The sequence below is a fragment of the Mustela putorius genome, unplaced genomic scaffold (assembly GCF_011764305.1).
Source record: "Mustela putorius furo isolate JIRA1106 unplaced genomic scaffold, ASM1176430v1.1 tig00000765_pilon_pilon_pilon, whole genome shotgun sequence".
Taxonomy (NCBI): Eukaryota; Metazoa; Chordata; class Mammalia; order Carnivora; family Mustelidae; genus Mustela; species Mustela putorius.
Genome location: NW_025421470.1, coordinates 213,148 through 236,304, shown reverse-complemented (window position 1 = coordinate 236,304; position 23,157 = coordinate 213,148). Strand labels below are relative to the sequence as shown.

Here is a 23,157-nt window from a genome sequence, read left to right as displayed (position 1 = left end):
CTGATCTCTGTCTTTGATTGGAGAGATTAATCCGCTTATATTTAAAGTAATTATGGATAAAGAAGCATATATTTTTGTCATTTTGCTGTTTCCTATATGCCTTATATAGCTTTTTTTTGTTCTGATTTCCTGCATTACTGTATTCTCTTGTGCTTACTTGACATTTTATACTGAAATCTTGAAGTTCCTTTTTCATTTCTTTATATATATACTATAGCTGCCTGTGTGTGTGTGTGTGTGTGTGTGTGTGTGTGTGTGGTTCTGTTAGGCATTACATTCAGAATCCAGCATTATAACACTGTGGTTTGAATTTATACCAGCCTAACTCTTAAAAACTGTTCCTTTTTAGCTCTGCCCCACCCTTTTTGGTTTTTGTTGTGACCAAGCACATTTTTTTTTTTAAAGATTTTATTTATTTATTTATTTGACAGAGAGAGATCACAAGTAGACAGAGAGGCAGGCAGAGAGAGGGGGGGAAGCAGGGTCCCTGCTGAGCAGAGAGCCCGATGCGGGACTCGATCCCAGGACCCCGAGATCATGACCTGAGCCGAAGGCAGTGGCTTAACCCACTGAGCCACCCAGGCGCCCACCAAGTACATTTTTATACCTGTGTGCCTCACAGGATAAACTAATGATTGTTTTATATTTGTTAATTTTTTAAATTATGTAGAAAAAAATGTGGAGTTACAAACTGAAGTTAATAATACTGACTTTTAGACCATTAACTTGTTAAAAATGTGTCTTAAATCATGGTGAAAACAAAATGTGGAGTTGCAAACCACTGTCATAGCAGCATGAACTTTTAAAAAAATTCATGTATTTGAACAATCAGTGTTCTGTTTCAGGCATACCATCGTATATACTGGCTTTTCTTCTTGTACTTGCACTTACCTTTACTGAGGTCTTTATTTTGTCACGTGACCTCGAGTTACCACCCTCTGGTAACCTTGTGTTTGCCGTACAGATGCACTTGCAGGGCAGGTGGAGTGGTCACAAACTCCTGCTTTTATTTACCTGGGAATATCTTAATTTCTTCCTCACTCTCAAGGACAGTTTCGCTGGATGTTGGATTTTTCGCTGGCAGGGTTTTTTCTTTCTGCACTCGGAATATACCGAGTGGCTGTTCTCCGGCCGCCACGGTCTCTGAGGAGAAACCTGCTGGTGATGTTACTGAGGATCCTTGTGTGTGACAAGTCAGTTAGTGCCTTTAGCTTTTATGCATCTGGTTATCACCTAGCGTGGTGTGTCTCTCTTTGAATTCATCTTTTTTGGGGTTTGTTGAGTTTCTTGGATGTTTATATTTGTGTCTTTCATCAGTTCTGGGAACTTTTCTTCAGTATGTCCTCAGATACTCTCTCAGCCGCCTTTCTATCGTCCTCTGGGACTCCACAATGCGTATGTTGGTGCGCTTGCCGCTGCCCCCAGGTCCCTTAGTCCGAATTCACTTGTCAGTGTCCTCCTTCTCCCTCAGACACGATCGTTTCCATTATTGTCTTTCAGTTCAGCTCTTTCTCTTCCTCAAATCTGTCTTTGAATCCTTTAGTAAATTTTTAATTTTAATTATTCTACTTTTCTGCTTTGTCATTTCTTTTTGGTTTCTTTAGATTTTCCTCTCTCCTTTGATATTTCTACTTTGTTTACACATCACTTTCTTGATCTTCTCCACATCTTCCTCTAGTTCCTCAAATGTCTTAACCGTTTTGACTAGTAGATCCGACACGGGGTCTTTTTCTGGGACAGTTCCTTTGGGTTTGTTTTCGTTCTTTGAATAGGCCATACTTTCCTATTTCCTCATATGCCTTGGGATACTTTTTTTTCTGGTATGTGTTTGCCCAGTGAACATTTGAGTCTACTGTATATTTGGAAATCTGAATCTCCTACTTACTCATAATTTGCTATTTTTTGTTTTTGTTTTTTTTAATTGTAGTTTGTCTCTGTGCTGAGGATCAGCTTGAAGTTTAAACTTCAGGTCCCTTCAGATATTTTCTTAGTTTGCACCTTCACCTGGGCACATGCAGTGTACTTTCTCATTTCCTCTCTATATGCACTTGTTTTTTTAATGTTCTAGTGTTTAGTTTTTCCTCAAAAAGAAAAATGCTGCAGTGGGGAAGAAGGACAGTGGCCCTTTAAATCCTCTGGTGGTCACTTCGGCCGGACGGGTAGGGGCCACAACAATGGCTTCCCACCACTTTGCCTCTGGGCTGCGATCAGAAGCCGAAGCAGAGCACAGATGCCCAGTGTTTGGAGGACAGGGTCCTTTTTGCCCACCCAGGTGCTGCAGGCTGTGTGCGAGATGCTCCAGGAGTAGGCGCACCCCAGCCTGCCGAGGGGCTGGAGGTCCAGGAATGGGTAGCTGCTGCTGTGCTAGGAGCTGGAACTGACCCAGACTGACTCAGCTTACCCTCCAAGCCTCCCCCTGGAAGGTGCGAGCCTTGGACAGACTCCAGAGTTATACACAGCAGGCACGGTTCTGCCAGTGCAGGTGCCTGGGCAGGAGACAGATTCCTGCTGCTTCCTGCTCTACCATCTTCCCAGAGTCCTCTGCAGCACTCAGCTCATAGGCAAGGAGCTCTCAGCTGTGATTCTGTCTTTCATGGAATTAAAAAAGCTTGAAATCTCCACCCAAGCGCTCATCGTGGAGGCTTCTTCTTAAGTGCTCAGGCAGTTCTGAAACTGGCTTATAGAAACCAGACAGATATGACTAGGTGTAATTCCATTATTTCACTTTATGCCTGTTCCTTTTTACATGCAGAATAAGGGGAAAGTACTGGAAGATTGTCAGCCATGGAAAGTTGGTCTCCTAAGTCAGGTGAAAGAACTTCAAGAAAAGCTGAACCATTTGCTGAATTCTGTGAACTTCCAGAACACCGAGACCGAGGGTTTCAGACTTCAGCAGCCAGTGGCATCTCCACGTGCTCCAGAAAACAGCTGGAGTGATTGTTCTGATAATGGTGAAGGAACAGATAAATCTCTTGTTGATGCGTCTGGTATCGGGAAAACCACATGTGATCTAATCGACCTCAGTGGAAGTCAGGATCCACTGATAAAAAATGAAATGTCGGATGTTCCCGAGCAAGACCAGGTTGATTTGCAGGACGGGTCACCTTGTTTACAAGCAGGCTTCCACGGTGGCTCCCATGACCTGGCCCATCCTGAGAGGCCCGGGCCCTTGAAGAATGCACTCCGGGCAATGGATCTGTCCTCCTGGAGCTCGCCGGAGGTTGTCAGGAAGGACTCGACCCTTGAGCCTGCACCCAGCCTGCCCCTGACGCCGTGTTCGGACTCCCTGAGCTTGGACGCCTCCCTGCAGGACAGGACCAGTGCCTCACTGCAGGCAGACCAGGTGGAGCTGCTTGGGTACCTGGGGGGGTCAGCAGCAGGAAAGGCCTCCAGGTGGGCAGCGTCTCCCTTGGCTGCAGACAGGGCGCCCTCCGCTGACCGCCATGTGCAGTGGATGTCTGTGGTGAGTGGTCTTCTGGGGCCGCTGCCCTGATTTGGCGTCCTTGGGTTGCCCAGGCCCCAGAGTGTTCCCATGGGGGTATGTCCTCAGCGTCTGCAGTATCATAGCTGCAGCCATTGTTGGCTCATCTCCTCACGGGGCCAGAGGCCCCGGCGCGGGTGTGCACGGCAGTCCCCTGGTCAGCCATGTTTAGGGACAGCCAGCTTTCTGCAGCACCAGCCCCAGTCGGTTGTAATATGAATAATTAGAGGACTTGAGGTATTCCTGAAAGTACGTGAGATGCACGAGTCCTACTCAGATGTGCCAGGCCTCCGTGCGCTCACTAGCGCGGACTCGAGCAGCGCGGCCCCAAACCCGCCTGCGTGTGTAGTTGTCGTTCTGGTTCTTTGTCTAGGGTGGGTTTCCTAGATTGGTTTTCGGTTGTATTTCTTACTAGGTTCTACATCTAATGCTAATTAATCTCAAAAAGTTATTTTTGAGATGGACTGTGTCTTTTTATACGGAATAATATTGAGATTTTGCACATCCTGGGTTAGATAAAATAAAAAACAAGTTACAGGGAACATGATACCTGAGATACCCGTACGCACACTACCACGGAACTGTTTTTTAATCTGAGATGTTTGCTGGTGACTCCTTTAAAATAGTCCTAGAGAACTGTGGCCGGGTTTGTTTAACTTCTTAGAAGCACATGATTTTAGTGCGTTCTCCGGCGTGAAACACTCTTACTTGGGTTCTGTGTGGGAAAATGATCAGTTCAGGCCTTAGAAAGTTTCCATCTGGCTAGTTCAGCTCCCTGATGTGACAAGTTGTTATTTTATGACCATTTAAAAACTTGCCTGTTTGAACAGGAGAAAGATGTTGAAGATTTTATTGTAACATCTCTGGATGCTCAAGAAAAGCCCAGAACCTGTCCTCTCGGGTTTGAAGGGAAAAACAACGGAAGTGAAAACAGTGAGTCCGTCTTTTTTTTTTTTTTTTTTTTTAAACTGTTAAGGTTTCAGGGAACCTCGGGCCCTCCAGGCTGGTGCAGCCTGGCCGTGCCTGCCTCCGTCTCCTCCCTGTGCTGAGTGGCACTCGAAGGCCTGAGGTCTTGTTCTTCTGGAAAACCCGACCGTGGACCTTCAAAACCTGCACTCCGCACCCAGACCTCCTTGTGGCCCACGGCAGCATCTCAACTACAGACCCTCCTCAGATTTTGCCACTCGCCCCGTCGGCGCCCTTCACGGGAGGGGGGCTGTGCGGGTAAGGGGCACTCGGGTGTCCCTCGCACCACCGCAGTGTGGGAGGGAGGCTGTGCCGTGTGGGCCGGAGAGGAAGCCCTTTGCCAGCAGGTCCTGAATCTCGTCAGGGTCTGTGGCAACGTCGTCAGCGTGGGGTCCCCAGGTGTCCGGAGAGAGTGCACACCAATGCCGCGGTCTTCCCGGGGCACCACGGCACGAGGCCTGTGTCCGCTTGGACCCCTTGGTGTCTGCCAGGCTTTGTTCTGATTTCCTGTTTTTGATTGCTTGGTGTTGGGCAGGAGACTGCGTGGAGCTCGTGCTGTGATCTCTCGTTTCTGACTCGGACCCGCTCACGTTGGTCTCCAGGAGTGAGTGTGGCCTGGGCCATCATTGGGATGGTTGCCAAAGCACGACCTCCTAGCTTTGTCCTTCTCTAACTGGTTTTTCACAAGTCCGTCACCTCCTGAGATGTTTCCACTTTTTATAAGAAAGTCATCACTGACTCGACTCAGTGCTTTTGAAAGCGAGACCACAAAGGAAAGTTCGTGGGCGTTTCCGCTTGTGCTCGGTGGGGCCAGCAACGTCCTAATTTTAGTTCTGAGTTACTCCATGTGGTGAGTTCCTGGTCTCAGAATCCAGTGGTTCTGCAAGGTGCCTCCCAGCCCCCCGGCCAAACCACCATTCCCTGAGGACGCCCACGTTTAACTTCGGGAGGTGTGTGTGGTATTTATTTCTAAATTGCATTTGCTAGTTCCAGCAACATGTGTAAACTTCTAGCTGCCAGGTCTCCTCATACGTCCCTTCTGGGTCCTTGTACGGTGGCCCCGTCGTCCCGTCCTGTCCGCACACCCCAGGGTGTGTGTGTGTCGAGCACACCGGTCACATGCCCGCAGAGCCTCGGGGACGGAGACCCCTCGCAGACAGCTGGTTTCCTTGCTCGTGCCCTCCTGCTGTTCTCCGTCATGGGTCCCGCCACACTGTCCTCGAGTGTGGGTGTGCGCTGCCCACGCGGCCGTCCCCGTCTGAATGTGCCGCCTCCGCTCTCCGGGTCAGACCCTGTCCCTCCTTCGTGCTCCTCATTGAGTACTCTGCTCTCTAGAAGCGTTTGCAGAGAAAGCGTGTGTGAGGTGGGTTGTCTGAGAATTCCCGCATCTTCCCGGCGAGTGTGGATAGTTTGGGCTTGGTGCAGACTTGCAGGTGAGAAGTCAGGTTCCCTCAGGCCCCAGCACGTCTGACCAGTGTCCCAGAGCCTGGCGTCGAGAACCAAGGTGGCCACCACGTGACTCCACACGCCTGGGCGCAGCCGTCACCCTGAACAGGCCTTCGCTGCTCCTTGGGTCCTGCCCGTGGCTCTCATCTGCCGTACTTCTGTCGGCCCCGGACTGAGTTTCTTACTTTCTCACTTTGTTTCCATTTCTTTGTACTTTTGTTTTATTTGATAATAAAGGTTCTTAAAAGAAGCTTTTAAGGAATTATTTCTCAAGCTTGGAAGTAAATGTTTTCATTCTGCTGTGTCTTAACTTCAAAGAGCTCTTCTCTTGTATTCTCTGGTCCTTTTTCTTGAAAATTCCTTGTTGTGTCAAGACTGACTTCTCTGAAGATGTTCTCGGGTTTTCTAAGGTTTCCTGGTGTTGGCCTTATCGGCTCCTTCAGCCGTCTCCGAGTCCCTGTTCCACACTGTCTTCTGCGCAGCCCTTGGCGTGTCTGAGAACTCAGACCCCTCAGCAGGGTGCACGTCGGCAGCTGTGCTCCCAGGTCTGTGCGAGGCGCTCCAGCCCGGTCAGAGAAGCAGCTGCAGACGCCGAGCTTGCTTGTCCCTGGATGCCTCCCTCTGCTTTCCGAGCCTCTGCAAGGCTCAGGGACGTGCCGCGCCCGTCAGACACATTTGCGGCTCCTCTCTGAGGCCCCACCGTGGGGTTTCTGGCATCTGGAACCCTCAACACCAGAGGGCTCCCCCGTCCAGCCTGGCTGGTCTCAGGGCTGGCCTCCAAACACCCCCATCGGGCTCCCCTTTTCCTGGACAGATCCTTGCTGCTTGACCTGCCGCCCGCACACGGCCCTGCGGTTGGTACCACGCGTCTCCTGTCCCCCATCTCCTCTCCATGTGCCTAAGCGGAATCCTGCCCCGTCTTTGTCCCTTCCTTGGGTGACACGTGTGTCAGCCCAGGCGCTTCTGGCAGGAGCCCTGTGGCCTTGGGGTCCTGTCTTTGGGGGATGAGGAAACCCACTCGTGCGTCTGTTTACAGATGAGCTGAGAGACCATTAAGGCTTATGTTGGAGTCATGGGTTTACATGCCAAACGTACACAATATGCTTTTTCTTAATGGATGTAATTAAGTCATCGTATAGATTTATAGAAACATTTCTGCTCTCTTTGGTGCTCTGCGGGTGTCTTCGGGAAGGGGCGTCCCGGCCATAGCTCTTCCGGTGTTTCGGGGCCTCACACAGCACCAGGAAGCGGGGGTCTGGCCACACCCCTGTCACTGCCGAGTGTCTGCCCCCGGGCCCTCCCCCAGGAAGGCCACCAGAGGATTGTGGTTTGACTTGGACCTTGTGCCGTGTTTTTAGGTGATGGCTCGGGGTTTGGAGAGCTACTAAACCAGGGTTCGGGAAGACTCGACGCCTCTACTGCTAGTCCTGCAGTGCCGCCTCCTGCCTCTGGAAGGTTCCAGCAGCCGCTGGAAGCCATGAAGGAGAAGGGAGTCCATCCGAAACAAGTGAAGGTGAGGGCTGGCAGGAGCAGGGTGTTGTGGTGTTGACGGGCCTCCGTCTGTGGCCGCCGTGACTGCCGCGTGGTGCTGACGTATCGGGCGGCGTACGTCCCGCCACCCAGGCCGCTGCGTCGGTTCTAGCTGCTCTCGAACGACATCTCCTGTGAGTGTTTCCAGACAGAGCCGGCTGCTGTCCTGGGGGGCGTGGGGACAGGTGTCCCAGGTGAGATCCTGGCGTGGCGGGCTTGGGGGTGCTGTGGGAGCCTCGGGCTCCAGGGTCCCCAGAGGAGGGCCAGCTCTCCCTGCACCTGCTGGGGGCCTGCAGGTGCCGCGGTTGTAATAAATCACAAGAGACAAAATTAGGGTCAGCCTTCCTGAACTGAGTTTAGGTATCAGAACGCATGACCCTCTGTGGGGAAGTGGTTGTGGGCTTTGTCTGGTTCTGGAGACGGACTCTCGCGTTTCCTGAGACAGCTGTGGCCTGTGCTCCTGACTGGGCTGCCCTCTGCCCAGTACCTGCAGGGAACCGAGCTACGGGGCACGGGCAGTGGGGCTGTCTGCAGGCACAGGGCCGACGGGCCTCAGTGGAGAGCCCAGCCGGCTTTGCCGCAGGAGCTGCTGCTTGAGAGGGTCTCCGTCCCGTTGAGTAGAGTGCTCTGCCCTGTGCGTCTCCGTCGTCCTGGCGGTGGCTCTTGAGAAGGAAGCTTGTCTGGACTTGGGTAGCGGTGCGGGCATTGCGGATGGGCAGCCTCTGGCCCGGCCCAGCGGCTCCAGCAGCTCACGTGTGTTCCTGTACCAGACCGGAAGCTTCCTGTGGGGCAGCTCCAAGGGCACACCTGGGGGCCCCCAGTGAGTCCACGCTCGCTTGTCCCGTCCCTTTCGCCATCCGCTGGCTCTCCTCAGCGTGGCGGGGGCCTGTCTGCAGAGAACGGGCCAAGGCTTCCTTCAAGCCTGTTTGCCAGCAGCACCCTTGCCCTCCCCCGCCCCCCAACAGGACCTTTCTTGCCCGCCGTGGCAGACCTGCTCATCCACCCACCAGACCAGCCCCGTCGGCACGCTGGGCTCGTTCTGACCCATGTGTGGTGTGAGCCGCCTGCCGCGGCTCTGTCGGCCCTGCATGTGCCTCCCCCGAGGACCCGGTCACACAGCCACCTGGTCACAGAGCAGAGGCCCTGTCCTCCATTCACGGTCACGGTGGGAGGACTCGGTGCTCCGGGCTCAGAGCCAGGGCATCGCCGGAGGAAGGAAGCCACAGTCCACGTGCCGTGGTTCCACTTGGAGCCGACGTGTGAGAACGCTACGTTCTAGTTTGAATTGATGCGCGACCAGTGTGCGGCGTGTGCAGGTGCTACAGCGACTCCACGGTGCGGTCAGTTAGCACATCTGCCACCTGGCCACAAAGTCCGTGGCACTTCCCACAAGTTCTCTTTTCCCTCGCCAGATTAGCAAACCGTTCGTGTCACAGCACGGACACAGACTTGGCTGAATAAGTCACAGGGCAACGTCAGCATCGTGTCCTGCTCCAACCCCGAGAGCATTTCCAAAGGGAGCTCAGTGTTTTCTTTTAGCGTGAGGATCGTCGACGCCCGTGTTCCTGCGGTTTCAGGTGCGCAGCTCGGTGGCCCGACGAGTTCGTCTGTCACACGTGCTGCCCCCACGGGCCACCTGTCCCGTGACGTCGCTGTTAGGGTGCCAGCCAAAGGAAAGGATTCTTTTTAAAGGCTATTTGAGAGGGAGAGTGCGTGCACCAGTGTGAGCGGTGTGGGGCAGGGGCAGAGGCAAAGGGAGAAGCAGCCCTGCCCCCACGCTGAGCAGGGAGCCTTCTGTGGGGCTTGATCCCGGGATGCTGGGATCGTGACCTGAGCCACTCCGGTGCCCTTGCACTCCTCAGTTTTTTATGGGATATAAAATATTAAAGGCACGTTTCTTAGCAGCTCTAATCCAGGCAACCTAATGGTGGAAGAACCTATAATTTTCAGGAATGGATTCAGTTGTTTGGACAATTCTGTATACTTAGGCTTTGAGGTTTAATGTTCGGTGATTAACGAAGAAAACACAGAAGCCCAGTGAAGGCCCTGGAGCCCAGGAAGTGGCTGAGACTGTCTGTAGGGGAGCCGCGGTCTGCAGGGGAGCCACGTGGACACGGGCAAGCGTCAGGAGCTATTAGTGCAGCCCTTCATCGGCCCCTCGGAACCTGCGACTTCCCTGTTTCCAAGTGACAGTGGATAGGAGGGGCGCCTGGGTGGCGAGGTCAGTTGAGCTTGGTGATCTCAAGGTCGTGGGATCGAGCCCCACACCTGGTTCCTCCGACTCAGCCCACAGTCTGCTTGAGATTCTCCCTCTGCCCCTCCCCGTGCTTGTCCGCACGCTCCCTCGTTGAAAAAGAGGAGAGGACGGAAGTATCTTCCAGTAGGTTTCTCGGCGCATTTTCCTTTAAGTTTCTACACTGTTTCTGGAGCACAAGGCCACCGCGCTCACCGCTGGGGACAGCAGCTTCAAGAGAAGCCTGTGCTCCCGTCTGAGCTGGCCCTACCAGGCCTCCCGACGTGGCAGCCGTGAGCCGGAGTGGCCCCGGCTCCGGGTGCCCCGCAGCCAGGAGTACTGGGGGGAGGCCCAGCGGGCGCTGGAGGCCGTGGTAGGCCCGACTTGGACATCTCCAGGGCCTCTCCGGAAGCAGCCACGAGCAGGTTCGTGGCACGGACCTTGGTGCTGCGGTGCTGGGGGTGCTGTGCACCGGCGGGAGCTAACGCGGGCTCCACAGGAGGGGTGGGCAGGCTCGCAAGCAGTGGCGACACTGCACATGGAGGGGCAGTCCCAAAGCACAGGTCCCGCAGTGGAATGCCAGTCCTGAGGGTAGGGCTCAGCAGCAGACCCAGGGTCCTGCGACATCCCCAAAGGGCTGCGGTGGCCTGACGGCAGCTTCACTCGCGGGATGGTGCAGGCCGTGGTCCTTCGTCCTCACAGGCGCTCCGTGGAACGCCTAGCCGTGGGCAAGGGCTCCCGGAGGAGGGGCTGGCGGTCGTCTGCCGCAGAGTCCTTCCGGCCGTGCGTGGGGCTGCAGACTCGGGGACAGCCTCTCGTCTCCCCACAGCAGCTGCTGTCTGCCCTGGGCTGCGGCACGGGAAGTATGAGCATGAATGTGACATGTGCTTGGGCTTGTAGCACTTTCCGTATCGGTTCTCTGCGGTTCTGGCTCCATCGTTGGGATCCTAGCCAGAGCTGTTTGTAGTGAACTGGTCGTGCTCTGTCCTAAGCCTCTTCATGGCTGCTTCTCCCACAGAGGAATTTTAATGCACATTTACTTACTTACTCATTTAAAAAAATATTATTTATTTATTTATTTATTTTTTAAAAGATTTTATTTATTTATTTGACAGACAGAGATCACAAGTAGGCAGAGAGGCAGGCAGAGAGGGGGAAGCAGGCTCCCCGCTGAGCAGAGAGCCCGATGCGGGGCTCGATCCCACTTGAACCCACTGAGCCACCGGGCGACTCGTATTTCCCTGATGATGAGCGATGTTGAGCATCTTTTCATGCATTTCTTCGCCGTCTGGACATCTTTTTCGGAAAAGTGTCTCTTCGTGCCTTTTGTCCGTTTCTTAAACTGGGTAGTTTGTTTCTCGGGGGTTGAACTTGGGTTTCTTGGTTTTTGTTCTTGTTCTTGTTTTTTTTCGATTACTTGGGCGAGAGCAGGCACGCAAGGGGGAGAGAGAACCGCAAGCAGACCCTGCACTGAGCCTGGAGCCCGATGTGGGGCTTGATCTGAGGACCCCGAGACCGTGACACGGGCTGGAATCAAGGGCCGGGCTCCGAGCCGACCCAGCCAGCCCCGCTGCAGTGCTCCTTTCGTTCTTCCCTGTTCGAAGCGTCTGTTCGTCTTTGTTCCGCAGAGACAGACGCGGGACACGCCCCTTGAGTGACCCCGCGTGTGCAGCGAGGGCCGCTCTGGTTACTTCGGACCCTGTGTCGGTCCTAAGCGGGGGGCAGCTCTGGGGAAGCCACTTTGTTCCTCTGTCCGTGTCTTTGGGCAGGAGACCTGGCCAGTGCATTTCCCCGAGTCCTGGTGCCGTGCGGGACCCGTTCCTGCGCTCACAGTCCCAGCATGTGTGCTGGGACTTGTCTGGGCGTCGGGCGACCCTCTCCCTGCTGCCCATGTCCGGGCCCTGCTGTAGGCGGCGAGGGCCAGAGTGGCCTGCAGCGGGTCGGGTGCTGTGTGCAGGTGCCTCACCCCCAGGGAAGCCCAGGCCCCCTGTGTGGGTCCCTGCAGTCTGCTCAGAGCGCGGTGGCTGCGTCCCAGGAGAGCTGGGGAGTCGCAGGGCATCTCCATGATGGGGCCTGGGAAGTTGGCGCATGGCCCTGCCCTGCGCCCCGCCCAGGCTTCTGGAAGGGGTGGCAGGGGACGCTGCCCCGGTGCAGGCGCTGGTGGGGCGCCGTCTGGGGGGAGCGCACACCCACATCCTCTCTCCAGCTGGTTTCCTAGTGGGTCTGGAGGTCGGTGGGGGGTGGTTGTTGAGGAATCTCGCGGAACCACAGAACTCGCTCTCGGGTTCAGAGGTTGTGGAGAGCTGTGCGTACAGCCCTGGTGAGCGCTCCTGGGTGGTGGGCCAGGGACTAGACGGACGAGTGGCTTCCGGCCACTTTTCCTTCTTCCGTTGCAGGCCCTGCTGCAGATGGTGTGTGACGAGAGCCAGCACATTCTGGCCTTGTCTGAGCGCCACGGGCCGCCCAGCACCCTGAGCAAGGGCGAGCCGAGTGCCCCCCTTGAGTGCTTCCCGAGGGAGGGCTCCAGGCTTTTGGAGGCGGTGCCGGCCCTGCGGAGACATGAGACCCTAGCCCTCCACAAGGGAGAGAAGGTACGGGGCGCTCCACCTGAGAGAGGGGAAGGTGTGGGCAAGGAGCACTTGGTGGGGGACGCTTGGCTAGATGAGTGGGGTCAAGGGAAGGAGGGGTCAGCGCTGGGCACAGGGGCCTTGGACCTGGCCGGCCGCCCTCTCAGTCATGTTTGCTGGCACATTCCAGGCCCCTTTAGGGCAGGAAAGGCCGTGGGAGGAGGCCACGTGGTGGAGCTAGAGGTGGGTGACGGGGGCCGGGTATGGGGGCCAGGCCTGAGCCTTTGGGGTCCCAGTGTCTGCTCCGTGAGTGGGGAACCAGGGCGGCTGGGTGATGGCCAGGAAACCTACCCGAGGGACCTACCAACCACAGGGTGTGCAGGGAAGCAATACCCCAGTGCCAGCCCCAGGCCTGCCGGCGGACAAGGTGGCCAGCCAGCAGTACCCGCGCTGGGCCTGGCGTGGTGGTGGGAACGGAGGAAGTTTGCCCACCGTTGGCCCAGTCTTACGTGCTCTCCCCTTCGGTAGTGTCTCCTCTGTCAGCAGCGTTGGCTTCGTGTGCTCTAGGGCGGTCGTGGATGCACTGGTGTGTGCTCTTATGGGGGGCGGTTTCCGGGGCAACCCGCAGGATGTGTTTGTAAGAACACTGAGCTTCTTGTCCCAATATTTTAGGAACCTCCCGACACGTGTCTGGACTGGAGAGAATTTCTGCAGGTTGTGCAGGAGGCGTCTGGAAGAGAGTGGGAGGTGCTGAGGGCTGAGTTGCAGCCGCAGGCCTGTGCTCCGGACCCCGGGGACCACAGCTCCCTGCTGCAGCGGCTGGAGAAGGTGGTCCAGGAGCAGGTGAGCGCGTGCCGTGATGCGGTTCCTGCAGCCCCGCAACAGAGAGGGTGACGGAATGGGTTCATGGGAGTTTGACCTTGGAACGTGGCAGGGACCGGGGAAGACGTCCTGCCTCAGTCCACATGTAACACGGTTGAATCGCGATCTCGCCCAGTGCAGAGGTCTGTACGTTTATTCTGCTTCTCAGTCTCTGTGTTCTGGAAGTAACTGGCCTTTTCCTAAAGACAGAGCAGCGCCAAGTGTCCTGATGTAGGCCATGAGCGCTGAGTCCCGGGTGGGGAGGGTCAGAGAGCCAGAGGGGTCAGCATGGTCTCCACCGAGTCCCTTGGAGGAGAGGGCACTAGAGTCTAGTGGCAGGTCCATGGTAGGTCACAGTGACCTGTAGCACAGACCCGCAGGGAGCCGTGTGAGGTCGGAAGGTCCCCTGGGGCCTCCGTTCCATACTACGTGTTTGTCGCCGAACCCTCCTACGAGCCTGTTCTTACTCTGTCCGGGACGAGGCTCCGTCCCCAGGCTTGGGCCCACGGTGCTGGAGGCACGAATTTGCAGAGGGTGCGCTGCTCGTGTGGAGCCGCCAGCACGCTGCCAGGCCTGGCCTCCCCCACCCTGGGGCCCACTCCGTGCTCCCGTTCCTCCATTCAGGGCGTGCTCCTCCACAGGGCCGTCCAGTGGCCGAGTCCGTGACCCTGCTCCCTCCTTTCCCGCCCCGTCTCTCGGGCTGTCTGCAGGAGAAGTCCTTGGAGCACCTCCGTCTGTCGGACAGGAGCAGCTTGCTGGCGGAGATCCAGGCCCTGCGCGCCCAGCTGCGCATGACGCACCTGCAGAACCAGGAGAAGCTGCAGCAGCTGTGCGGGGCGCTGACCAGCGCGGAGGCCCGCGGGAGCCGGCAGGAGCACCAGCTGCGCAGGCAGGGTGGGTGCCGCGCTTGCGTCTGCTGCGGGAGTGGGACACGGGAGGACAATTTAATTTTTTTTCCCACCTGCCTCCTCCTACTGTCGCTCTGGTTAGGCCTTGAGCATTGGTGAGTGAGGGCAGGAGCAGGTCTGGCCACAGGGGCAGTGCCCCACCTCCTGCTCTGACTCGTGGTGCCAGCTGTGGTCCCTGCCCACGCATGCCGGCAGCTCTCAGGGCCACTTCTCCTCCTGGTTCTGGGTGCTGAACGGCGGGCCAGAGCCGTCCAGCGTGTGGCCTTGCGTTTGCGTCGTGTTGCCTTGTCTTGGGAGCGTTTCTGGGCCGGGCTGCTGGTTTTTCTCGTCTGCATGCGTGAGGGGCTGTGATTTTGTCTTCAGCTCTGGTGCTGGAGTCATGCCAGCCCCGTGGAGGGTGTGCGGGTGTCCCTTTTCTTCTGGGTTCCAGACGGGTCTATCGAGGACCAGGGCTGTTCCCTCCCTAGGGTTTGGGGCAGTGACACTGTTGGGATTGGGGCCGTCTCTGCTGGGGAGCGCACGGTGTAGGAGTCACAGGGAAGTGGTGATCCAGGAAGAGCAGAGGACGGTCCTTCTCCGTTCTGAGCCTCCAGGCAGACCCCAGGCCTTGAGCCACTGGCCCTGGGGAGCCTTGTCCTGTCCTTTGGCCTGTGGGGTCAGTCTGCCCATCTACCTCTGGGTGCCCCGAGGCCCGGGGAGTGTGGTGGGGAGGCCAGCGTCCTGGCCATAGGCCTGGAAGTGTCGTTTTCCCCAGAGTGAGTATGTCCCGTCCCCATACTGGTTTGTGTTTAATTTCTGAGGTCCCGGGCACAGCTCGCCCTGGAATGTGGGCGAGGCTGTCTCCCGTCCTCTGTGTCTTTCTCAGTGGAGCTACTGGCATATAAGGTCGAGCAGGAGAAGCGGATAGCCAGTGACGTGCAGAAAACCCTGAAGGAAGAGCAGGAGAAAGCCGGCAGTGCACGGAAGCTCCTGGCGGTGGAGCAGACCGCCGTCCGAGACTTGAGAGCTGAGCTCCGCGAGTGCAAACAGGACAATGAGAGGCTGCTGGCCTCCCTCAGCGAGGCGCAAAAGGAGGTCCTGCAGTTGAGGTAGGGCCGCAGCCCCACCCTGCACGCCCCTCCGGGTCCCGGTCCGGTCCGTCCGCAGACTCTGTCGAGGGAGGTACAGAGGCCTGGCAGGCGTCTGCACCCCTTCCCTTGGTGCGGCCGGGGAGGGCGGCCCTGGCGAGCTGTGGTTGGTGTGCGTGCTGTGACGGGGTGCTGGGTCTGCGGGGAGCGCCCGGCGCAGGTGCACATGCAGGTCGGACGAGGCCGCGGGCTCTGTCCCCGTCTCCTGCGCAGGTCCGTGCTGGACGGCAAGGAGAGCAGCCTGAAGGCCGCGCTGCAGGAGCTGGAATGCGAGCGTGGGAAGGAGCACGCCCTGCGGGGCCGGCTCGAGGAGCAGCGGCTACGGCACCTGCGCGAGGAGGGCCAGAGCTCCAAGACCCTGGAGGTGCCTGGGCGGCGGGGCCAGTGGGCAGCGGGGCCAGTGGGCGGTGGGGCCAGTGGGCGGTGGGGCTGGCGGGGCCCCTCTCCTCCTCTCCCCGTGGGCATGTGCCCGGCAGCCGGGCGGGACGGCGGCATCTTCATCGTGACCCACGGGTGCTGGGGTTGGACAGGCGGGACGGTGAGCCGAGGCCGGAGTTGTGGCCTCCAGACCTTCCGCCGCGAGGCTCGGGCGGGTGACGGCGGGACGGCTCCGTCCGTGGATGGGGGGGCCCGGCAGCTGCGGCCGGACAGTGCGATCCTTCCCCTCGGGTCACCGCGTGCCATCCGCTCCCCTGGCAGGAGCTGAGGACGGCCCTGGAGCAGCAGTGCGCCCAGAGCAGCCGGCTGCGCGTGGCCCTGGAGCACGAGCAGACGGCCACGGACAACCTGCGGCGGGAGCTGCAGATCGAGGCCTCGCGCTGCGAAGCGCTGTTGGCGCAGGAGCAGGGCCAGCTGTGCGAGCTGCGGCGCAGCCTGGAGGCCGAGAAGGGCCGCTCGCGGGAGCTGGCGGCCGCCCTGCGTCACGAGCGGCTGCTGACAGAGCAGCTGAGCCGTGGTGCCCGCGACCCCCCAGCGCAGCAGGCCCCGCCGCGGAGGTCGAGGGACGAGCGGGCGCGCGTGCCGGAGCCGCAGGCCCGACTGGAGCAGATGCAGCAGCGGGCAGCGGAGCTGGAGCGGGACAAGGAGGTAAGGGCGGTGCACAGCCCCGGCGCGCAGCCGCCCGTGGTCCGGGAGCCACGGCTTGCAGCCGCGGGGCCACCGGCGGGACTAGAGTGCGCAGAGGCGAGGCCGGCCGCGCGGGAAGGACACAAGGACTCGAGGAGGCGAGTGGAGACGGGGCCGGGCCGGGCCGACGCAGAGCTGCGGCCGCCGGGAGACAAGGAGAAACGGGTGAGCGCGCGCCGTCCGCGTCGCCGCCCTGACTCCCGCCGTGGGGCCGGATCCCCCCTCCGTCCCGCTGGTCCATCCGTCCGCCGCCCTCTGGTCGCCACTGCTCCGTGGCGGGTCTCTTGGGATCATGTGGGCACTCGGGTCCCGCGTAGACTCTGCGGGCAGCTCTGGGGGACAGTCCCCTTGGCGATGTCCCCTCTGCGGAGGGTGAAGGAGGCTGGGCCTGATCTTTGGGTGCTGCGGCTTCCAGGTGATGAGTGGGCGCCATCGGCCAGGTGTCCACAGGTGTTGAGCGATGTCCGTTGTTCCCAGCTGCTTAACGTACGTGTAGTTTTCCGTGGGTGAGATCACGTCTCCTGCACGTCCGCGGCGGCTTCTCCCGTCCCTGTGCGGCTGACGTTCACACGGCCCCCTGCCCGTCCCAGGGCCACCGTCTCGGTCTCCCGCCGTCGCAGGAGGCTCTCTTCCTGGTTTGCTCCCCCTGCGTGTGCCGTGTCTTCAGTTGCACTTTTGGTGTCTTGGAATCGATGTTTTTGCCCTTTATTCTGTGGACGCCGAGTTTCCTGTAGATCAGGTCCCGCCTGTGGAGCCCGCCGTGCGTTCCCGGCCGAACCCCGCTCTGGTGGTGCTTTTCTGTACGGCGCTGGCTGCGGCTTGCCGCGTTTGGTTAGGGTTCTGCATCTGTGTTCGTAGGGGACATGGGTCTTTTTCAAGTTGTGGTGTTTTTGACTTTGATACCTGGATGATTTTTGCCTTGCAGGTTGGGAAGTGTTTCAGTGTTTTGGATAAAATGTTACTTTTAGGTATGTTTTATGTCCATCAGAAATCTTTGTTTCCGAGAAAATTGAACTGTGTGTCTTTGCACGGATGGACACTTGTGTTGTTTTCTTAAAAAATGTTTTTAAAATATATTTTTAAAAAATATTTTTTAAACATTTTTTTAAATTGTGAAAATCCAAATAAGTTTTTAAAAACATACGAGGAAAGCCAGTAGCCTGGTGTTCTCAGTGGTTAGCCTACCCTGAAATATTTGAGAAATGAATATGTTTCCGAAAACTAGATTTCTCAAGGATAAGTCAGCTCCCCAGATGCTATGCGATTGGTTAGTTCGGGAAGTTCACAGCCGGTGTGATCAGTGCGCTGGACGGTTTGCTGAGACCCGGCTCACACCCGAGTTCACCAGCATCGCTTCTGTGCATCAGGGGTTTCGGTTCCTTCGGAATCTTGTGCCTGTCGCCACCACGCATGTTAGGACACATCCGTTGCCCCACACGGAAGCCACACCATTAACGCTCAGCCCTGGCCTCGGCAAGTCACCTTCCTGTGTGTGGGTCGGCCTGTGGTGCACGTTTCCTGGGAAGGAATCGGGCAGTGTGGGGCCTCCCTGCCCAGCTCCTGTCACAGTGTTTCCAAGGCCCACGTGTGTGCCGTGCTGTGGGACGCAGGCTTCCCGGTCATGGTCGTGTTTACCGCGCACCCACCCGGAAACACGCACCAGTTTGGAGGTGTTGCAAGGAGCGGGCGGTGTACGGTTGGACGGATCCTGGGCTGTTCCGTGAAAGAGACGAGTCGAGTCACGCCCCGGGGTGGACCTTGCTGGCGCAGAACCCCTGAATGTGTCCAGGATTGTGTGCGTGTGCGTGCGTGTGCGTGCGTGTGCGTGCGCTTGCCTTTTCTCCTGGGGAAGTGTGCCTTGGCCTCCACGTGCTTCTGAAGAACTTCCTCAACCCACCTCCAAAGTTTTCAGCCAAACCCCTTAACTTTGATTTGTTTTAGCTTTAAAAATGCAACAAAAATGTTTTTCAAGTTAATAAACTGTTCTTCACAGCGTGTCACGGAACAGAGATTTAAGGGATTGACACAGCTCTTTGGGTGTGGTGGTCTGTAGACGGTTGGTTTGTTCCGGATTGTGGACTTTCTTCGGAGCACGGCGGCCTCCCGAGGTGGTTGCTCCCGGTCTCTCCTATCTCTTCCGCACCCCGTAACTCGTAGGTCTCTCGGTGTCTTGCTTTCCTCACCCGGAAAATAGCCAAGTACCGATGCCCCCGTCCTCACGAGGCTGTTGCGTCGATCGAGCGGACACTGTGGTCTGCGCTGCGTGCGCCGCGCGGGGGCAGGAGGCCTGGGCTGGGTTCCGGGCGACCCAGGTTCTACGGACACGCCGCCTCTCTGGCCCTTCCCAAGGCGCCGCCCTCACCTGCGGAATCTCCTCCGAGCGGCCTTCTTGCATTCACGGCTGCCTGGACAGGTTTCCGCCGGTGAACCGCTCTGTGTCCCTGATGGGGGTGCAGATCCCCGTGCTGGGCCGGGAGCCGGGAGCTGTCCCGCCACGCCCAGCACCTCCATGGTGAAGGGCATTTTGCAAGTGAGGCCATTTCCGCCAGGTGCACGTGCACCTTCCTCCGTGCCCGTCGGGTCGGTGTGTGGGTGTGTGTGGGCGTGTGTGCGGGCACCCACCGGGGAAGCCGGGACGTGGGCCTGTGAGTTCTCCTGTTTCCGTGTCCCGCCTCCCCAGCGCACGCTCGTAAAAGCCCGACCGTTCTCAGAGGCGGCGATGAGACCGTCCACACCCACGCCGCGGAGCTTGGCTCTGCCTCTTGGTCGCTGCGCCCCGTGGAGGGTGTTGCTGTGCCGAGCAAGCCCCGCTTCACTCCCCCACCCTGCCCCGGGACCCCGTGCCGCCCACGCCCCCCCCCCCCCATGATGGCTGGGCTTCAGGCTTCTGCTTCGGGAACAGGTGTGTGAAGGACTTTTTTGTTGTTTTGCCGCAACAGCGGGAGCTGGAGCTCCAGCGCCAGCGAGACCAGCACAAGATCCGGCAGCTTCAGCGGACGGTGCAGGCCCTGGAGGCGAAGGAGGCGGCCTGCCAGGCCCCGGAGGCGGAGCGGCTGCAGGAGGAGCGGCTTGGCCTGGAGAAGGTCCGGCAGCAGCTGCTGTGCGCCGCCGGGCTCCTGACCAACTTCGTCAGCCGGACGGTGGACAGGTGAGCCCGTCCAGACGGGCTGTCCCCCGAGCCGAGCCGGGTGGGCGCTGGGGACCGGTCTTTGGTTTCCAGTCCCCGTGTTAATGCGGCAGGTTCTTCTGTTCCCATGGGTTTGATGGATTTCTGGGCAGCACCTTCCTGAAAGATGGCGACCGGGTTGTGTTTGTTTGCCTTGTGGTTGGAACAGTAAAGCCCAGGTTTCTCTTAGATCTGGTCTCCTCATGTCCCTTTGCAACCAGTCCCCGTCCCGAGGTTCCGGGCCGGGATACAGGCCCGGCCCGCTGGGGCCCGCTGGGGTTGGGTGGTGCAGCAGGTCCGCACGGTGTCTGCCAGGACCGCGGCTCACGCAAGCCGGGTGCCCCCCGTGTTTAAGGGGCCGACCAAAGAGTTGACACTCGCCCTCTCCTGTCTGCATGGTTCTTCCGTCGGGAATCAGTTTAGCTTGGAGAGCGTTCCTTCCGGACGGTGCTTCACACCCAAACCAGACGCCAGCGGAAAGCCGCGCTCGGGCAGTCTCTGTGGTCTGTGCTCAGCGGCCGGACGTCTCTGGGCCTCCCGGACTGTGCGCACGAGGGCTGCGTCCCGTCCCTGCGGCCGCCATGGGCAGAGTGCAGCTCGAGGGGGTGGTCCGAAGCACACCCTCCAGGGGCAGCGTTGTGGCCTGTGCCAGCCCTTCCAGTGTCTCTCTGTGTTCACAGGACAATCAGCGACTGGACGTCATCGAACGAGAAAGCCGTGACCTCCTTACTGTGCACGTTAGAGGAGCTCAAGTCTGAGCTGAGCACACCCGGTTCCTCCCAGGTGAGGGCGGCTCTCCCGCCCCCCGCGTGGTTCCTCAGTCTGACACCCCCTCCCGTGGGCGTGACCTTGCCAAGTGCCCGGGTGCACCCTCCGGCGGGCACTGGCTGGGCTGTGGTGCTCAGGGCAGGTGTCCCAGGGCCCCTGCGGACCTAGGCTGCTCCACGTACACCTGGGTTGAAAGCCTGAGCCAGAAGTGAGCTCCCGAGGGCCGAGTCCATGCTCCCTGGCAGCGGCGCCTGGAGGGTTCGGAAGTCCTGAGGCTGATGCCGGTTCCTGGTGGGTGACCCCGTGAAATCCCGCCACGTCTCGTGAAGGTGGCACACGTAGGCAGCAGGAGAGCGGACCGCGTGCCCGTGGGGCCGCCGGGTCCGTGTGGGGCGTGCTGTCTGAGGAGGCTGTGCCCGTGTCCACGTCCCGAGTCAGCTGCAGGCCGCACGACTCCAGGGACGTGCGTGTTGGGCCCCCCCGGACGAGCACACAGCGTTCCCCGTTCCCTGCGTGCTACTCACGGGGCTCGAGCCATCCGCGCGGAGTTCTGTTGCACGGGCTTCGTTAGTGCGGCCCCGCGCTGGGCGGTGTCTCGTGCACAGAGGAACGGCGATGAGAGTCGGGACTCTCTGTCGGGACTCAGAGTCGGGACTCTGCTGTCCCGTAGGTGGAGACGTCTGTCCAGCCCCACAAGCTCCCGCTGAACCCCAAATGCGTATAAAACTGTGGTTCTTGAAAGTAACCAACAGTAAAAAACACAAGTAGCAAGTATCCTTTTTTTAGCAAAGATCTTACTCACTTATGTGGGAGAGAGGGAGAGAGAGCTCACAAGCAGGGGCGCAGCGGAGGGAGGGACGGGGAGAAGCAGGCTCCCGGCTGAGCAGGCCCCTCTCCCACGCGGGCCTCCATCTCAGGACCTCGAGGTCATGACCGAAGCCGCAGGCAGACGCGTCGCCGACTCAGCCCCCCAGGCTCTCCTCAGAGATATCTTTTAACAGACAGATTCGTTTTACAATTTCTGTTTCTCCTGTTAAGAGGAAGATGAGGGCAGAGCTGCAGACCCAGCTGGTGGACGTCCTCCTGAAGGACAACGACTCTCTGACCACAGCCTTGCGCACGGTGACGCAGGAGAAGGCGGAGCTGTGCCGGGCGGTGTCGCAGCTGGAGAAGTCGCTGAAGCAGCACCTGCTGCGGCGCGGCGTGTGCAGTGTACGTACGCGCCTCCCTCTGGCCGGGGGCCTCTGAGCCCCCCGCGTGCGCCCTGCAGCCCCGTGTCCACGCTGTTCCCAGACGCGAGCGCCCGCGCGGACACGCGTGAGATCATGTTCCCCAGCGCCTTGGGGCAGGAAATCTATTTGACGTTTACCTAATTAAAATGACGTAGTGTTCCTGATCACGTAGTTTGATAGACTTTATTCCTAGAACGCCTGGTGTTTTTCTTTTATACTTAGATTCGTATCTTTGTGATTTGCTTTTCTATTTTTACAAAGAAAAAAAGGTTTTTTTTAATTCTTTTTAAGATTTTATTTATTTCACGAAGACTCAGCGAGAGCGGGAACACAAGCAGGGGGAGTGGGGGAGAGAGAAGCAGGCTTCCCGCGGAGCAGAGAGCCCGATGCGGGGCTCAATCCCAGGACCCTGAGATCATGACCTGAGCCGAAGGCAGAGGCTTAATGACTGAAACACGCAGGCATCCCTGCAATGAGAAATTTTAAATTATTTTTTACTTTACGTGCAGTAAAGTTGGCCCCTAGTTAGTAGGGGTCACTTGAGGTTACACACGCCCAGACTCGGGACCCGCGTGCTCGTCCGCATGGTCAGAGCTCGCTGCCCCAGGCACAGCCTGGCCGTTTCCCGGGTGTCACGGGCCCTGAGGCGCACGGTGTGTCCTCTTGCAGGCCCTTTGCTTCTTCCGGGAGCTCCCGTGAGCCGTCCTGGGCGTTGACGTAGCTGCCGTACCGCCGGGCAGCGTCCGGGCGCAGATGGGCCTCCGCAGGGTGGCTGCGTGGTCTCGGGGCTGCACACGGGCTGCTCGCGTTCCTGGAAGCAGTTGCTCTGGGGCAAATGCCCAGATGGGGGCACGGGGGCTGCTGTGTCCCTGCAGTGTGCATGTCGAGCCCACCTAGTGTCCAGCGGCTCACCGTTCCCTTTCCCCTCGAACAGAGTGGGGGAGTGCCGTCGCGTGTCGGCTCGCTGGCTGCTGGCTGTGCGGTTGCTGCTAGCGTCGCGCCCTGTGCCGATGGCGTCTGGATCTTCTTCAGTGACCTGTCCCTTAACGGCCTTACCCACCTGTAAACTGCGCTGTTTGCGTTCGATACTGCTGTGTTCGGAGCGGTTTGCATGTTGTGGACACGACTGTGTGGTTAGATGTGTGACGTGTGACTCCCCGCCCCGCCGCAGTCTGTGCAGCCCCCTCTGTAGAGACAGTAGCCTTTGCAGATCAAGAGTTCTTCATTTTAATAAAGTCAGTTTTTTTGTGTGTGGATCACGCCAAGAATTTTGTAGTTCTACTTTTTAGGTTTCTGTCGAGGGTTGTGTGCGTGCTGATACCGTTTTCCTGGGACATGTTGGAAGACAGTCTCTTTTCCTGACACGTCTTGCACCGATGTCAGAAGCCCTTGCGCAGTGTGTTGTGTCTGTCTGGACTGTGCTTACGGCACTGCCGACCAGGCAGTTTGGGTCACGCCGCAGCCTCGCGCAGGGCAGTGGGAGTGCTCAGGCTTTCTGTCTTCAAATTACGTGGCTATTCCCGTTCCTCTGTCTTGCTGCATAAATTTTAGAATCTTGCTGGTTGGTTGGTTGGGAGGTGGGAGGAACCCGGAGGCACAGGGTCCGGCTGTTCTGGAAGAGTCCGGCCACTCTTAGCAGCACATAAAAGCCTTTGCCCAGACTCTCCTGTCACCACGACTCATTGTAGCCTAAAAGAGGAAATAATCCAAATGTCCGTTAATTCGTGAACAGGGAAATAAAATACAG

At 58.2% G+C, this 23,157-nt stretch overlaps 1 protein-coding gene across 1 annotated transcript in view; it reads left to right on the top strand.

Moving 5' to 3' along the window:
* PCNT (pericentrin) overlaps positions 1 to 23,157 on the top strand; it is a 112,484-nt gene that overhangs the window by 78,044 nt on the left and 11,283 nt on the right. The window contains 12 exon segments of the mRNA XM_045084283.1: positions 2,753 to 3,463; positions 4,312 to 4,414; positions 7,252 to 7,406; positions 12,053 to 12,247; positions 12,896 to 13,066; positions 13,795 to 13,978; positions 14,858 to 15,080; positions 15,333 to 15,483; positions 15,819 to 16,409; positions 19,184 to 19,392; positions 20,091 to 20,193; positions 21,217 to 21,390. Of these exon segments, the coding sequence (XP_044940218.1) occupies positions 2,753 to 3,463; positions 4,312 to 4,414; positions 7,252 to 7,406; positions 12,053 to 12,247; positions 12,896 to 13,066; positions 13,795 to 13,978; positions 14,858 to 15,080; positions 15,333 to 15,483; positions 15,819 to 16,409; positions 19,184 to 19,392; positions 20,091 to 20,193; positions 21,217 to 21,390 (2,970 nt within the window).